Source organism: Vidua macroura, chromosome 17, assembly GCF_024509145.1.
Source record: "Vidua macroura isolate BioBank_ID:100142 chromosome 17, ASM2450914v1, whole genome shotgun sequence".
NCBI lineage: Eukaryota > Metazoa > Chordata > Aves > Passeriformes > Viduidae > Vidua > Vidua macroura.
Genome location: NC_071587.1, coordinates 11775946 through 11793928, shown reverse-complemented (window position 1 = coordinate 11793928; position 17983 = coordinate 11775946). Strand labels below are relative to the sequence as shown.

At 38.4% G+C, this 17983-nt stretch overlaps 1 protein-coding gene across 3 annotated transcripts in view; it reads left to right on the top strand.

Moving 5' to 3' along the window:
- The window catches only part of GNAS (GNAS complex locus), a 133566-nt gene that overhangs the window by 82395 nt on the left and 33188 nt on the right, over positions 1-17983 (top strand). For all 3 annotated transcript variants that reach the window (XM_053992627.1, XM_053992628.1, XM_053992629.1), the window contains exons 3-5: positions 1013-1067; positions 1153-1272; positions 14459-14556. In XM_053992627.1, the coding sequence (XP_053848602.1) occupies positions 1013-1067; positions 1153-1272; positions 14459-14556 (273 nt within the window). The remainder of the gene's footprint in view (positions 1-1012; positions 1068-1152; positions 1273-14458; positions 14557-17983) is intronic.

The window sequence follows — 17983 nt, the reverse complement described above, 5'->3', positions numbered from 1 at the left end:
CAGTTCAATGAAGATTAAAAGGTCACTTAGACAGTTTAGCTGGCTCTTCTTAGTAATTACATGGCTAACTTGGTTTCCCTCAAAGCAGTGATTTTATGCTGTTTATCAGAAGAAATTAATAATGTGAAAAATTTTATCACAGTGCTTTGCAATTAAGTTACAGTTTACAGGCTCAGTGCTAGTAGTACTTTTAGGGTGCTAATTCCTGGTTATACCAAACATTTGATCATGCATTTTGTTTGATTGCACTATTTAGCATAGAAATTAACTGTTGTCAGATTTGACACAAAATGCAGTACAAAGGAGCAGAGGCAATGGTTTGCACTGTCCTGCTCCAGCCTGCTGGGCTCGTTGCTGTGACTGCAGTTAATCCCAAATGATAGTGCTCATTCCGAGTGGTTTTCTAGCCTCCTTCTCTGCTTCTAGCCAAGGATAATTTTATATACTTGGATTAACCCTTCACTGTTGTGTTTCACATCCAGACTTGTTTGAATGTCTTGTGTCAGGTTGAGTACTCTGCTATGGTTTGTTCTGCTAAGGCATTGTTTTTGTGCTTTAATTTTTTTGTGCTTTGAGGTTCTTTGGTCTCCTTTCATTTGTTTCTACTTTTAGTAACTCACTCTTTTTTCCTTTCTGTTTGTTTCCAGTGTATACTTTCCTAAAGAACTTTCACGTATGTCTAGTAATTTGCATTCAAATGAATCAAAATCTGTTTGATTCTGCAGAATGTCTTAGTCCCAATCTAAGGCTGTAGTAAGTTTTTATTAAAGCATAATTAGGCACTGATTTTTGGATGCAAATAGATGTTTCTCCTTAAAATAGATGCAAATAGATGTTACTGCTTAAGTAGAAAAGTTTTGAGATATTTAAATGAGTCTATCTAAGAAAGTCCTCAGTGACTGAAAGCACTTTAGGCAATAGAGCTTTAATAGAATATTCTTCATGTTCTGTTTTAAAAAGGTGTTCTACTTTTGTGGCTTATAAATTTAATGATGTGTCTTTTTTATTACAGGGAGAAGAAGATGAAAATTCAGGATATTAAAAACAATATTAAAGAAGCTATAGAGGTAAACTTAGGAGCTATTGTTTTTTAACTATTCCAGGTGGCTATTTAGACACTCTCTGCAATATTTTACTTGTGTTTCTTTGCAGACAATAGTGACAGCAATGGGCAATTTGGCACCTCCAGTGGAACTAGCCAATCCAGAGAACCAGTTTCGAATCGACTACATCTTAAATTTAGCAAACCAGATAGACTTCGATTTCCCTCCGGTGAGTAATTCACAGTGGCTGCAGCCATGCCTTTTTGCAAATGATTGTATTTCACTGCCCTGTAGTAAATATTTCCCCAGAACAGTGAGCTGCTCTCTGGGAATTATTGCAGTAGGTGCCTTTGATGAGTGCTAATCGAATTTACAGCAACACAGCCAGAATATTCCAGCTGATCCTTCAGGAACATGGAGACTCTTGCCTGCTTTTTGTGCTCTGGTGGAATAATTAGCCATAGAGTCAAGATGGACAGTGCTGGGTGTAAAGTTTGGATATTGTTGGGTATTTCCCTGCCCAAAAGGAGTAGAGATGACACACAGCACGCTCTTGATGATGATTAGCTGGTGTTTAATGGTGCTGATTTCTCTCTTCTGGAAGAGCAGTGGAGTATTCTTGCTGATTCAGATTCTGTGTCAGCCAGGCTCTCTGCAGAGGCTCCACACAAATGTCCTTGTCCCAGCCCTCCTAGTCCTGGTTAATCATTTGAGGTGCCAGTAGTCCCAGAGTAAATGCATGAAGGATAATTATTTAGTTGATGATACAACTTTGTGCCCACTCACAGTGATTAATCTCTCCTGTATCTCAACCAGACTTTGTAGCAGAAGCCCATGAAAATACAGTTTGCAAACACTGAACACTTAAACACTGAGAAGATATTTTTGTTAATTGCCATGAAGTACCTTCTACTTGCAGTAATGCAGGAGTGTTTCAAAACTTGTATTTCTCTCTTCTCCATGCACTGTTCCAGGGGGCTGAGGGGAAGAATTATGATGATGTGTCAAAAATCATGATCCATTTACACTAGAATTTTGTGTCCAGCAGTCCCAAATGCTTGAAATGAAAGTGCAAGTGTGAATAGTAGTAAGATGAGGGATAGTTTGCACCACAGCAATTCTTAATTCAGTTTGTAATTCTTGATATGTAAACATTATTGAACAAGCCTGTCTGTGAGACCAACAGCAGTTACCTTTTCCAAATGCTGCTGCTTCTAGGAATTTCTCTGCTTTGGTCAGTCTTTATCAAAAGAAAAATAACCAAACAAACAAACCCACATGCTTTGTGTACAAGGCAGAATTCAGGTGACTTTAGCAGTTAATTGGAAATACTGCACTGTAATCTTCAAATCATTTCCAATGTAACAAGCACAGACAGGTTGGTGGAGGGGGTGTATGATTCTCTCTAGCACATGAAATGTAGTCATTGCCATTTTGTCTTAAAGCATCTTAAATTTGAGATTTTGAGATTTTTAACTTCACACCTCTGTCATTTAGACATTTGTCAGTGTTATTCACAGAAATACTCAATCCCTTCATGGATGATCTCTCCTGCTGGGGGCAGAGAAAAACTCATGCTTTGGAGGTAGTTTTAGGAGAATATTTGAGAGAGGAGACAGTGATTCCTTGCTCCACCCTCTGTGATTCTGCACTGGCTGTGTGCCCACAGCTCTCCTACTGCCATTGTTTGTGCTAGTTCAGGTTGTGATCTGTAACAATGCTGCAACAAGTTCCTGTGACCTACCTTGTACTGAAATACTGGATTTTCCTTGTATCTTCTATCTCAGAGGTCTTTTTTTTTTCTTCCATTCAGTTGGAGTGCAGTGATTTCTTTTAATTTTTCCCTTTTTTTCATTGAAAGCAAGGTGTAATTGTGTGACTTACAAGGTCTATAAATAATTCCAAGTTCAGTGAAGATTATTTTAGGTGTTGATTGACACACAATTTCAGGAATAACATCCAATAAAACTAGTTTTGCTTCTCTGAGCAAAGGTATTGTCTTAAATTTTTAAGCCCTGAGTCTACAGAGGTTTAGGTGTGTGCATAACTTTGACTGGTGGCTTACTTCATTGGCATGATTAACTATTTCATATGTAAATGTTTGTAGGTTTGAGGTTTTAAACTGGATATGCATTAGCCACACATGTTGAAGGACTACTGTTGGCTCTCTCTGCCCTCAGTGATTATATAATTTAATCTCTGATTTCTGAGTTTTTCTGAAAGTGGATTGTAGTCCTTTGGTACCTGGAAAACTGAACTTGCATTTTAATTGCATGATTTAAATCAAGTTAAGAGCTAGAATGTCCCAGCTCTCAGTGCATAGGGACAGAAATCACAATCCTTGAGTACCACTGTAAAAATAATTTTGAATTTGTTACAGATTAATTAGAAGTACTTTGAAGAAAAAAATAATTCGATGGAAGCAGAAAGGACAGCCCTGTGCTGGTTTTGCTTTAAATCTAAGGAGATCTCCATCATCTGCTTCCTCCTCCAGTAGACTGGGGGAAGAATTTCATAAACCTTTTCCTATACAGAGTACTGATTGGGAAGGAGGGAGGGGAATTTTTAGCAATGTCAGCCCTGTGTAAAGCTGTCTGGTTTGAGCTGCAGAACTTGCTTTCTGCCTCTTGCATTTTCTTCATGGGAAATCACATTTCAGCTCTCTTGAGCACATACTTTCCTCAGTGTGTAGTATTTGATGCTCTTCTCTGCCCTAGGAAGAGCATGAGGGTAGGGAGGAGGAACACTCATGTCCCCAGGGGATATTCTTTGAGGGCTGCAAGTACTTAGGACTATACTCTTAAATACTGGTCTGCTTCCCTTTAAATGCCCATTCTTCTTTTCCTAAACATTAATTTGGGTTGCTCTCCTGAAGAGAATGCACTGACATCGAGGCCAGCACAAGGATTGTGGGATTTCTTCTCCAGCTACACAAGATCATCATCTTTGTGAAGGAGCAGTTGAAATGAATTCTAAAGTATAGGCCAAAATCTGTGTTTACAATTCCCTGTGGAACAGGTGGAGCCAGAATGCAGGTCTCCTAACAGCAAGGGTCAGTGTAATGTGAAAGGCAGAAGTCAGGAAGAATGTAGGAGCTTTACAGTGTGATGCTAATATTGGGATGTGGCTCTACATGCAAATTAGGATTCGAAGAGCAACTTTTGTATTCTGATATTCTAATTCTTTTCTTAGTCTGGGTCTCCATCTGTTTGCTTTGCAGTTTTTGACTTACAGGAAGTGTGTGTCATTTGTGTAGACCATATTGTTTTGAATTAAAAAAACCTAAAAAACAACAGCTTGAGTTAAAAATAATGTTGGTACTGTGTAATGCTAGGTTAAACATCCCCTTTAAAGCTGAAAATTTACTATGTTGGAGATTATTAATTCAGCACAGTTGGTATTAAGAAATTAAATTTTTGAATACAAGTAGTAGCATATGGAGAAAGGCAAAACATAGTACTGGAAGGAATTCTGTCCACACAATCATGCTGGTATTTTAAAATACTACAGGTTTTAGTAGATCATACTAGTTGAGGCTTCCAAATGGTATTTCCATGATTATTGTCCTTTAATGCATTTAGCTTAACACAGCTGTATGTGTGTGTTTTCAGTGTCAAAAATCAACCTCATAAGTAGTTTCAATAATTCAAACTAGCTGTATATCTGTCTCAAATGTCAGGTGATGTTGGGTTAGCTGGGTTATAAAAGTGATATTTTTGTTCCTGTTCTGCATACCAGACAGTGGTTAGGATATTTTTTTCATCCCCAGTAACAGTGGCCTTCTTCTCATCCCTTTCTTTTTGCTCTTACTTTTAGAAGAGGGAAGGAAATGTTCCCGTTTCATCAACATTTTACACTCTACAATCAACCCAATTGAACCAAGCTACCAAATAAAACCTATTTACTTTAGGTCACACTCCATTTATAATACTCTGGTTTTAATGAAATATTCAAAATAGGAATGTGTTCCTTAATAGCAGGATTTACAGCTGCCTATTTTTAATTGATCTGGTTTCAGCTGAGGAAGTTGTCTCTTGAAAATACCATACTAAATTCAGAAAAATGGTATTTAGAAAGTAATAGAATCAGTATTAGCTATTGAAAGGCAAAATGTCAGAGGAATGACTGCAGCCTATGGCTCTCTAGGTTGTGGATGTTCAGAAGAGATGCTGATGTTGTCTGCCGGTCTCTTGGTTTCAGTTTAAGTTTTATTACACTGCTCCATTGTAGTTATTTTGAATCTCCCACTGCCAGTGCTGCTGAATGGTTTTATTATGTTTTTTGAGTGGTGTCCTTGAGCTTTACCACACTCTGGCTTCAGCCTCAAAGGCAGCTCAGCATCCCCTGTGCCCACAGCCACCCCTTCCCTCTGCTCCGCACCGGGATGTGCCACCCACACTGGGCCAAAAAAACCTCCTCTGGGTCCCCAGAGTCAATCAGAGCATTGAACCAGCCCAGGTTAAAAATAACCCTGGTAACCCTTCTCTCTTCTATTTTGGGGAGATTATTTTTAACAGGGATCAGTTTTGAGGTCTGATTTACAACCTGGCAGTGTGATCCCTTAACCTGCAGCAGGGTCAGAATGGGGCTTTGGAGTCCTTAAAATGGTTTGGACACCAAAATCTTCAGGATGGTAATGAGATAATGGAGTCTCAGTAAGAAAAGATGTGAGCTGGGATCTCTTTGCTGCCAGAAGTGTTCCTTAATTATGTAGGCAACAGAACAAAATTGTCTGTCCCTGTAGATAACCACCCTGATGGGTATAATGATAGATGTATTATTATTCCTGTCTAAATACATCGTGGCAGAAGAAGAGAGCTGTTCTGGTTTGACAGCATCACTAGCTCTATAAAGTAATGACAAACATACTCACTGCAGTGGGGGATGTTTCCCATGGGGATTTCTCAAATGTCACAGATTTTGGGGTGTGAAAGTAGGCAAAACATTTTCTTTGGTGAGGATACCCCTGGGAAGCTGGGAAAGGTGGGAGACAGAGCCTGATTTCTTGGGTGTCTGCACAATATTGTGTGCAGTTTGGATACTTACCACAGAGAGAAAATAAGGGGCTCTAGCTTTGTCTTGTCCAGATTTTTTATGATTTTGAGCAAGGCATGTCAATGTCCTATTTACCTTTTTTTAGTATCCTTTGTCCTATTATGTGTAAAAAAGTGCTAAATACATATCTTCAAGGTGCATCTTGAGGTGAAAAATGAGTAGAAAATGTGGATAGATGAAGTATTTTTGCCCAAGAGTGTTAATGTTGTTCAGAGGAAGGAGTGGGAAGTCTTACAGACAGCATCAAAGATGTGGTGCTAGATCCTCTGAAATAATCCTTACTTACTCTTTTTTAAATCTCTATTATCTTATCTACACAGAGCAGCTCCCTCTCAATGGGCTTCCAGATAATCCAATTGAGTTGTCCTGATCAGAGTTTAACAGGAACTTATGTAAAGCTGGTCCTCCTATCCTTTAATAGCAGAATAAATTCTTGAATACAGATTAATTAAAGAGTTCATCTGACACCTTCTTTTAGTATGGGGTCTGTGAGGCAGGCAGCCACTTGATTTCATTTCTGTTTCTCATAATTGAAACATGTATAGCTATTAATGATTTGCAAATGAATCTCCTGAAATCTCTGATTTTTGTCTACATGGATAAATGCCTGAGAGGAATGTTTTACTCTTAAGTGACAAGGAATATCTAGCAAATTTTGTTAGTGCTATATTTTGTTAGTATTTATTGGAAGTGTTTTGTTGGGGTTTTTTTTCAGCCCTTTGAATTCTGCAGTGCTTTCACTGAAGTGTTCACATAATTCTGTTGAAATCCCAAAAAGAATTTTCTGAAATTGGAGAATCTGCAGCCCAGGACTTGAGACAATGGGATTATATACAGGTCTTTTTCTGTAGTTCAGTTGCTTTTGTAGTACAAAAAACCCTCACCCTATATTTTACTTGCTTAGTAATTTATTTGATTAGTATTTGAGGTAAATGCTGATGCTTTGTTCTGAACTTGTATTTTTATCCAGTAAATTCCCACCATACCAGACCATATTTACAGGTTCAGAAGTTCACGTGACTTAATTTCTCTTGATACATCTTCTTTGTTTTCCTCATAGCAGTCTTGAAGAACAAGGACAGATTAATTCAATTTATGTTGAAATACAAGAGCTGTCAGCTGAATTAAACAGGAAATAGGCATAATTTAATATGGAAATTCTTAAACATTTTCTGGTTTTAATCACAGTAAGAGACTATCACAAAATATTGTTGTATGCATAGATGAAATAAGATTATACCTGTGAGCCTCCCTGGTATTACAGTGGATCCAGCCCTGGTGTGCTCAGCTGCCTGGTCAGGGTTTTCAGCTGGTCTTTGGAGAGTACATGACATTTCTTCAGTGTTCCAGTAAAACTTAAGATTTTTTTTTTAAGCTCCCAGGACACAGAGTGTCTTTTTACTCTTAAAAAGAAATGCCAGTAATTAAGCAGAGCTTCCAATTAATTTTTTTTAAGTATATTTGAGTTTCATGTTTTCATATAGACTTTATTTTGAATCTGTGAACACTTCTATGAGTGCAGATGCTGCTGCTTCAGAAAGACTGGAACAGGGTTAGTGAGCTCTCCTTGGAATTTGTGTAAATTTAGAATGAGAACTATTTTATCTGACACCCTTTTCTGTTGGTGGAAGTTTCTGGCAAAAAGAGGCTTTTCATTTCCAACGTGAAAGGAAGCAGCAGAGTTTAGTGTGGTCCCAGGTGTTTGTTCTTGGCACCAGGTAAGGGAATAAAGTCACTTGATTTGACTGTTCAAGCTTACTATATATACATTAAACAAAAAGCAGCTAAATGATGTAGTATGAAAGACATTTTCCAAACCCTGATTTAAGGCTCAAAGGAAATTTCTCAGAGTTTTATTAAACCTACTTTCTTAGACTGAAGTCTCCAAAAATAGCTGATGGTTGAACTGCCTCTGTCACCACTCTAAACTACCCTGAGAGAGCTGGAATGGGGTAGAAGACTTCTTTGTGCCTTTTATGCTATCAGGAAGTTTGATCCATTCATGAATTGCCTCTTTCTATGTGTGACACTTTGAAGAAGCAGAGAAACACTGATTATTTGGTTTAAATTGCAGAGGAATCCTGACAGTACGGGGAGCAGGCTTGCTCCTCTCACCCAAAGTGAATTTTCCTCCCTAATTAACATGAGGAGCTGTGTTCTGGTATCAACAGATAAAGTTTCTGTGGCAATTAAACTTCTTGTGAAAGTAGAAATAAAAGAGAAATGGTTTGATATTATGTTAGTGAGGACTTCCAGCCAAAGGCACGTTGTAGCTTATGGGTATGGATTAGCGTGTGGCACATTTCTCAAATGCTGTGGTGTTTTGAAACTCTTAACAAAGGGGAATATGTGAGTTCAAACTTGACAGAAGTTTCTTAAATAGAATTCCCTTCCCATTGGCCAGTCCTTGCAGCAACATCCAGTTTAATTTGTACTACTAGAAGTTCTCAAGCAGAAACACAGAATATTTCAGCATAATTCTTCTTTTCCAAGGATGAAAAACTATTGATAATGAGACTAAATCCTTGCTGAAAATATTTCTGACTCAGTTATGGGAAATGCTGAGTGCACTGGGCCTCTCCCAAAGAGTTTTGTATTCAGCTCTGGACACATGCCAGTAACTGGAGAATATCTTCAACTATTTGTAGGTATGCGTTTCCTTTGTGATACCATCAGCGTATTTGCCCTAAAATAGCAAGCAATAATTAACACTTGTTCACACCATTAGGAATGCAGATGTTTCCCTATTCAAGTAAGTGGCTTATTAAAAACTGTCTGATTTGACAAATTCAACACATTCTGGTACCCCTGCCCAAACTTGGGGAGAATGAAAAGATGCCACGAGTTCCCTTCCCTGGGCGCCCGTAGGGTCAGGAGTGATGGCTTGGTTTCATAGATGAGCAGGGAGAAATAAATCAGTTTGGTGGGTACTTACCTGTCCTGGAAGGAGAAAATCAGCTGGTGCAGTTGGTCTCGGAGTGCTCTGTGCTGCCCTGCCATCCCATGACCTTGCCTTGTTGCAGTGCCTGGCTTGTGGAATGCAGCAGAGCTGCCTGGCTCCCAGGAAGGGAAAGCCGTGCTCTGTGCAGGGCTCTGGAGCCAGTGGGCAGTGCTGCTTTTCAAAGCTCAACACACTGGGAAGCAAAGTCCTCCAGGAGACAGTTTTACAGTTAGAAGCTGGTTTGGTTTGACCTTTAATCGTTAGATTTGTAAGTCGGTGACCTATTTAAAACTCTTATTATGAAATGTGCAGCTCCATGGGACAGTGAACTTTGCCCAGGAATTGAATCCCAGTTTTAACCACAACATTGTATAATGGTTGTACACACCTTTTAGTAAGGTACGGGTTTTTTCCAATGGCATTGACTTTTGCTGGAATTAGTAAATAAACTGTTCTGTTGAAGGATCCACCCTATATTATATTTGACAAAGAAAAGGTAATGTTGCATGTCCATGCTAAGTTTCCTGTGAATTTGGTATCACAGTGACATGGGCTGTGCCAGTGTTTTTCCCTGCCAACATCCTAATGCCTATAAAACATTGCTTCATGAACATTTTTTTTAGTCTCTTGAGTATTTATATATCTGGAGGGAACAAAGCCTTGCAGACAGTATGACCAGTTATATTCTTTCTCCTAGTATTTTATCCTTTTAGTATGCTTCTCAAAAGCAGATTTTGGTTCCTTTATTTTTTCCCAGGCATAGAGTTTGTCTCCTGGGGATTATTTTTTTTAACAACCAAAGTGCTCAACCCTCAAGTTCTTTAACACTTTCTGTAGTTTAACTTTGATCAAAACCACTATTTATCTGCTGCCATTTATTCAGCTTGCTGAGATTTTCCAATATAAGTAGGGTTAAACTTGATTAGACTCTGCATTGCCCCTTTTCTAATCCAGAATTGTGTCAGCAAGATGTTTCTGGAACAAAGAACAATTTTCCAAGCATCCCTTCCACATTTCCACTGATGTTTTCTTTTTTTTCTCTAGAGGTCTGCAGAGATTCCTGTAAGTGAATGCAAGTGATTTACAAATGTTGCCTATTGACTCACTGTATTGGGAAGCTTTCAGTAGGTGGGGAAACTGTCGCCCCATAAATAAAACATTAATAATGAAATGAGGGTATCATGAGACATGAGGTTTCCTCAGCAGCACCAAGTCGTGGTCCTTGATCCTTCAGATCTTAGATCCTTCAGTTATCTAAGCAGGACCAGAGAAGGTTTACCCAGCCAGAGGATTTTCTCAGGGCTTTTTATGGATTCCCAGAAGTGGAGCCTGTTCTTGGGGATTGTGCCCGGAATTCAAACTATGCCCCTTCCCAGCCTGAGCAGATTCAGTCCTGTTTGTTCTCTTCAGATCTGTGTTACATTGACATTCCTTTCCTTGAGTGTTCTCCTCAAGGATTTCTCCCTCTTTAGGGTTATGTGAACGTTTTGGGACGTGTAAAATCTGTTCTGGTGGTGAATAAATGCTCCAATCCTGACATAAAGCTCAGGAGGAATTCACTCCTCACCTTCCCTGGTGGTGCCATCCTGTCACCACTTCTGTTGACTTTTGTTGCTTTACACAGCTTCAGCTGTACTTTAAACAGGATCTTGGGTGTGTATTGTGACACTGCAGCATTTTGTTTTAAATCAAAAATTACATCATTTGGATTTTATTTTCAATTTTAAGTATGCATAGGGCAAGAATGAATAATATGATCATACACTGCAAATACTATGGATCGTTTGGATCCTGACATTCAAATCCTATTTGTTGTGGAATGTCATCTCAAACCAAATTGTTATTTAGTATTTGTTTATTTTAGCTGCTTTCTTAGGAGTTCCATTTTCTAGTGCAGGAAAAACCTTAGTTTATGCTGCTGTAGAGTCTGTCATGTTAGCATGTGCCAGCAAATTAATCAGTGTTCTAGAAGCAAGAACCAGACATGTAAGGACTAGTTTTCTGGCTATTTCTTTTCAGGAAATTTTCCTGCTATTTTGGTTAATTTGTTTCCTAACTCATTATTTTTAGAGCTCTCATACAAATTATACCTATTTAACTAAAAAAAAAAAAAAAACAGCCAACCCAACCCTTTTGCTAACTTGATTTTTTTAGTGGCCTCTGAAGCCCCTGTTTTACCTAAATGCATAACAAATCTTGTGGTTTTACTTGCCTTCCCTGAGAGCAGCCCCAGGCTACATTCCATGACTCAAATGGGATGCTGAGGATTTCTTGTGTTATTCCTTTTCTTAAATATTATTTCAGAGCTGTGGTTAGTGTAGGTGTACTGGAGAGGAGGGAGAATCTGGGGTTTTTGCAACCAGCTTACTATGTCTTAATTCCAAAATCAGTCACTACAGTAAGGAGATTCTAATACAGCAGGAGATGAGCTCTGCAAGGCTGGTTCTGACTCTGCTTGGGTGAGCACCTTCCTGGTTCACAGCTGTGTGAGCTGGCTCAGCATTAGTCCCAGCATCTGTGAAGATGTATTTGATGTGGCCTAAAGACAGGAGGTTGTGTATTAATGAAAGGCTTTCATATTTGACCATCTCAAGTCATGTAGTTCTCTTTTTAAAACTCAATTAATACAAACAAACAAGAAAAAAATAGACCAAAAGTAACAGCAAAAACCCATCCCAAAGAAACCCCCACTGTGTCTTAGGATACTGATCTGTTGCTCTTTGCTTGTTGTAGATCCTGATTTTGAAACCCCAGTAAGAAGTTCCGAGAATGTGGAATTGAATTCTTTTTCCATCCCACATGGACAATTAATAACCATACCGAGAAGATTGCTTGAGTATTGCTGGTTATAGTTCAGATCAGCAGGACAGGCATAAAGGCAGTTTTAAATATTTCATTGCTTATTTGGCCTAACAAGGCACAAACACTGATCTTTATCCCATTATTGTAATTCATGTATTTTCTTAGAAGTGAAAACTGCCCTTAGAGCGCGGGGAGGACTCTTCTAAACAATATGTAACTGTTCTGGTAAACTAAACCCTGGCCTGTCTATTATCAATGCATTTATGCTAGGGCCAGGAACTGGTTTTATTTTTCATCCCATTTTAAGATCTGATTGCAGAAACTACTGCAAATGTAAGACATTATGGAGTTTGAAAGGTCATTGAAATAATTGCTTTACATCAGCTTTCCACCAAAGTGTCACAGTTGTAGTGAGAAACAGTAATTAGGAAGAGTTTTTGTGGCAGAGTTTTACTGTGCTGTGACTTTCCTCATTAAAGCACTGACTTTTTTCACTTTATATCTACATTTTTTTGGTGATGAAGAATGTTTTACTGCTTTTTCTGTAAACTTATCATTGCCTTGTGATTTGTCTGTTTAATCAACTGCTATTTCATCAAAAAAAATCTTATACAATTGCTGATTCCATTTTTCAATTTCCCAGCTTTGTAGTCATAAGTTGAGTGAGCCATATGATGTTCTGTACTGAACAACTGTTACTTTTGAAAATAAATATAGAAACATTCCCCAAAGTGGGTTTGGTTCAGATACAGTGAGATTGCAGATATTCCCCCTCTCTCCTTCACTTTCTCTTCCATCTCCCTTTTCCTTTAGAAAGATATTTTCCTCACTGTGCTCTAATACAGTTGAAGGCTACTGACAGTCCCCCAATTGCCAAGAAATTGGAAATTTTCAAAATTAAAGTATCCAATGAGCATAATTCCAGCAGTGGGAGACAGAAAACTGAGGACTGGAATTAAGACTTTGATTAATTTTCTATTTCCTTTAATAGCAAAAGCAAACAGTCATGCAATCGGCAAATACTAAAAATTAAGTAAAATCCTTCTTACCTACTTCTGAAAGAAATTTAACTGATCTTTTTATTCATGAACAGTTCATAAAAGCAGGGAACAAGCTGACATCTAATACCATATATAAATGTCATAATCTCTTTAAAAGAAATCAGAACAAAATTTAGATGTGTGTTTTGTGTTTGCTGTCGTTTTTGTGTGTGTGCAGTAAGGGAATACTTAATAGCAATAAAAGGACAATCAAATTTGCATTTGATGTGCTGCTTCTATCATTGGTATTCATAATTGTGTGATCACACAAACACATATGCATCTTATACCTGCCAAGAAGAGGGAGCTCTGAAAATCAGCAGCACTAAATTTACTGTAAGATGACTCTATACATCTTTAAGATGCAATTTAAAGAATTTACTGTTCTGCTACAGTTCAGAATTCTGGTAGGAATGTAAATTTTTTAAAAAAACTTTTTTCAAAGTGAAACTTTGGAATGTGTCCCCTTTCTTTGTACTACACTGATAGTAAAGGAATGTGAGAGACTGATATCCCAAGAGATGGAGGAACCCTGAAGCAGCAAAAATAACACATTTTTCTTCTTTAAAATAATTCTGCTGTAAAGGAAAAGGGTGGGGAGACACAGAATATATGCAACAAGTAGATCTTTCACTGGTCTGGATTAAAAAAATTAATTCTTTGCCACTTAAAACCAGAATGAAAGTATTTTACCCAAAACACTTGAAAGCTCTGAGAGATGGCCAAGGAACACCCATGGTTGTTGATAAGAGGAATGCCCACAGTGGTGTCTGTGTCTATTTTAGTCACCAGGCTGCTGCTGTTCTTTCTGAGTCTATTCAGAGCTCTTAGACTGATGGCCAGGAGTTCAATCCTGTGCTGCACACGCACTGGTGGAGCCAAAGTGCATCTTTCATATGCAGAATGAAAAGGGCTTTTGCTTGTGTTGTTACCTTGTGTTACAGGTTCAGCAGAACTGAAGCACTGCATTTTTGGCTGTCTGCTTTCATATCTTGGCTTACAGTTTTTAAGGCTGAGACAAAACATGATCTAGCCTTGTATCACTGTCTTCTGTCGTTCAACGTCTTTTTACACTGTAAAAGAATAAATGTACGAAAGTGGTACAGAGTTAAGTAAGATACAGATGTCTGTGCAGTCCCTGAAAATCCTCACGAGCTTGCAAAGTCATGTAAAACTTAATTATCGTTATCATTCACGTAGGAATTGTAGAGAAGTAGGGTTTCATTGAAGAAAAAAAAATCACAACAGCCACATAAATGTAAAATACAGTGACGCCATGAGTTAAAGAACAAATGTTACCAAATAGCATTGATTATTAAATTGCCAATGAAATTGATATTAATGAGACATTAACCCTTCTTACAGTCAGTGGTTGGATTCCATCAGTGATTGAGAAGCAGTTGTTTAAGTCAAACTTAGAAAGCCAACTGAACTTGTAGTGATGTTCTAAAGCATGGTTAAAGATTTTTGTTAAATCTGCTCTATTTCCTGCTTGTTGCAAAACGAAATGATACATTACTATTTGCTGACTCTCTTCGTCTCTAACCTGTTCCCATAACACTGTTTTTCCATTTCAGGAGTTTTATGAACACACAAAAACACTCTGGCAGGATGAAGGTGTGAAAGCCTGCTACGAGAGATCCAACGAGTACCAGCTGATTGACTGTGCACAGTAGTGAGTATTGCTGCCCTGCCCGTGCCTTTGGGGCTGGGGAGTGCTTCAGTGGCCTGATGCTTTCCCTGATCCATGGAAAAGGAGTGTGTGGTGCATAATAAATTCTTGGTAATCAGCTGTTCAGAGAGGTGGGACAAACTGGTGTTCAATGAGACAATATCCACATCAGTATCTACAAAAAGTCTTTTCAAAAAGTCTTTCAGAAGGTTTTAATAAGGCCCCTTGGTAAGGGGACAGTTCCACTGTCTGCCAAATTTCTTGCCTCTTCCACTTGGCCCATCTTTTCCAGATGTCAGCTTCAGGTGCTGCACAAGTTGCAGTAAGTTGGAGAGAGTGCTGGTGGGAAGTAAACCTGTTTGTCACTTTGCACTTTGGTTTCTAGTGCAGTTTATTTAACTGGGAACAAAGAGATGGGAGTGACAGTCGTGGGAAGCAGCCTGTGATCAGTCACCAGAGTTCTGCTTGTGTGCCTTCATGCACATATCTGAGAAAGAGTCATTCTCTTCTGGTATTTATACTGCTGGGATAATTAGCATTGTCTTGGGAGTCTGCTGCATGTTTGCAGTTATTTATCACATCCAGCAATACACTGTGCCTCAGGATTTTTAAATGGCAAGGTGCTCCAGTTAATTGTGACCATTCCTGGTACTTTTGTCATGCATACTCAAGAATTGCAGGACTTAAATTGGAAATATTAATGGTTAAACCTGTTCTTTGTTAGTTTATATTCTCTCTGCTTCTTTTGGAGAAGCTGAAATAAGGTTTAATGGTCAAGAAAATGAAGGTTTCTTGTTTCACAGGGTGATGGTAACTGCAGTTTGTCTAATACTGCATCTCTTAAAGAACATCTGATGAATAAAATCTGTAAGGTTCTTCTTTTGTTTGTTTGTTTAGGTGGACTTAAAGGTAAATAAACAATTAGCTCTGTTTGAAAAGAGACAAGAGAGATAATTTTACTGTGCCTTGCACAGCTCCAGGTTTGTAGGAGCCTCTTTGAAGTTTTGCCATTGTTTCCAGAGTGAATTTGTTTGATGTGTAACGATGTCTTTTGCATTAGGTGACTAATGTTTGATCATTTGGCATGGAACTTTTTGTAAGTTCACTTGCTACAGAACAAAAAAAGTACAAAGATTTTCATTTTCAGACAAGCATCCAGTGACTTTTGTGTTTCTAGTGTAAAGTTGATAGAAGTCAGGGAGAGCTGGGTTTATTTCTGGTTACTGTTTGTTAATTCTATGCTGGGAAGAAGGAAATTGTTGAGCACTAAGAGAGTTTTGTGTTGCCCTTTTTCTGCCCTGAATGCACAGAAGAAAGCTGAAATTCTTACCATCCCTGGACACTGACTTTTCTGTGGATCAGCAGGGGAGGTGGCCCTCATGATGGCTTTACCATCCTGCTCCATCTAGTGGAACACTTAATTCTACATCATGGGCTGTTGAGCCAGAAATAAACTTTGAACATTGCTGACAAATTAGATTTTTTTTTTCCCTAAAGGAAATAAAATAAAAATTGCTGTCTCCTTCTAAAATATTTAATAATTCTAATATTTATTAAATATGATAGTAACATATATGACACTATAGTCTTGCAGAAGGAGATTTCTAATTGTTAATTTTGACAGTTCTTGTCCTTTCTGGCACTTTTGACCATGCAGTATATGCATAGTAGGAGTTTTTTAATGGCAAAATGTTATCGTGGAGGTTAATGTCACTTTGAAATGCTGAGCTTGTTTTTATAACATTACATTTTCAAGGGACCTAACAAAAAATGCTTCTTATAAAACCTGACTTGATTGATGCATTTGAATTAATCTGATGAGCATATACTAACAAAAATGTGGCAAAGGCAAAATACAAAATATTTCTGAGATATATTAAAGGAGGGCTATTATAATATGAATGTACAAGTTACTGTTGTTAGTGGTAATAGAATTTAAAAGAGAATATTGAGCAAGTTTTATTGGGGTTGTCCATTCTTTCAGAGAGGAGTTTTGGGTTCTGAACACTTTTCCCCTTTTGAAATCCCCATTTAAAATAAGAAAGTTACTCTGAAAATGGGAGATGGAAAAGTGGCTTTTCTCTTTCAAGATCAATCTGGCTTCCAAAAATCCTTTCATGCTCTTGAAAATTGAATAAAATATTAAATATTAATGGATTCTTTGCTCAGTTATTTGCCTTAAAATTTTAAAAAAATGTTTCTGTTCACAAAAATTAGCTTTTTAGAATTGTTTGTAAAAAAAATTAATTCTTCTCAACTGTCATTTTTTGAAGGCTGAATTGCTCAGTGTAAAGTTTGTCTTAGTATGGATTTATTTAACATTCTGAATTTTTTAAAAAAGGAGATTTTGTCAGTGTTGTGACACAGTTTTATACAGGAAGCTGTGCGAGGAGATTCTGCCGAACGTTTAAAAATCAGTTTTTCCTGTCTTTTAGCAGTTCTGCTTTCCATGGATAAAAGCTGGTTCTGCATGTAGACAGCTTAGCTGTAGTCCAGGAGAAGGAAGGGCTTTCCAGGAGTCAGGGATGGAGAATCTGGAAGAGAAAGGTGCTGGAGAGATGGCAGCTTAAACTTCTGCAGAGTTTGTGCTCAGGAAAGATGGGAATTTGCAGATGGGTCAGGAGCTCTCTTTTGCTATATGTTCATTCCCAAGAAAGTGGGGAAAAATGTAATTCTCAATGTTTTATCTCCCTGATTCCAGTGTGGGGGTTTAGAGTCCAAAAATGGTATTTCACCTGTTCTGGAGCAGTACCTTTAAATGTACAGTGCTCACTTCTGTATCTCTACAACTTCCAATGTTTTCCCATAAGAAGTGGCATCATTACACACTCTGACTGTTGCTCCACCGAGTCTCTGGTTGTTTTGGCTGAGAAAAGACAACTTTACCAAAAGCCCCAGGTACCATCCTGGCTTCCCATTTCCCTGCAGCTGTGATCTTCGGAGGTGTGAAGCTGGGAGGGCTGGCCAGTAACCTCATCTGCTGGAGAGCCCTTCTGGTATCCTGCCCTGAGCCCTCAAGCTCACTGGCTAAATGAAAATGTCACTTAGGAGGAGCCCTGCTCATTTTGAAAGAGTAGCTGCCTCTGCTCATCATGAGCTTTACTGTACTTCCTGCCCAGGCATATTTTACAGTCTTGAGAGGCAGAGAAAGGAAAGAAGGCTTGTTTCCCTTTTCTTAACTGGCCTTACTAAGAAATCAATTTCAATTCTGCATTTAGAACAACGTGGTCTGTGACACTGTCACCAGTTTGTATTTCAGCGGTGAGGAGGGAGCTTTATCTGTGAGGAGACCAAATGTCATCGCTCTTGCATCTTGCAGGGATGTACACAGAGGGTTTGTATGAAGCTGCCATGTGATCCTGCTCTTGGCTAATAATAAACAGAAGAAAACAGAAGTGTCTAGAATACAGAAAATCCCAAATGGTGTTAA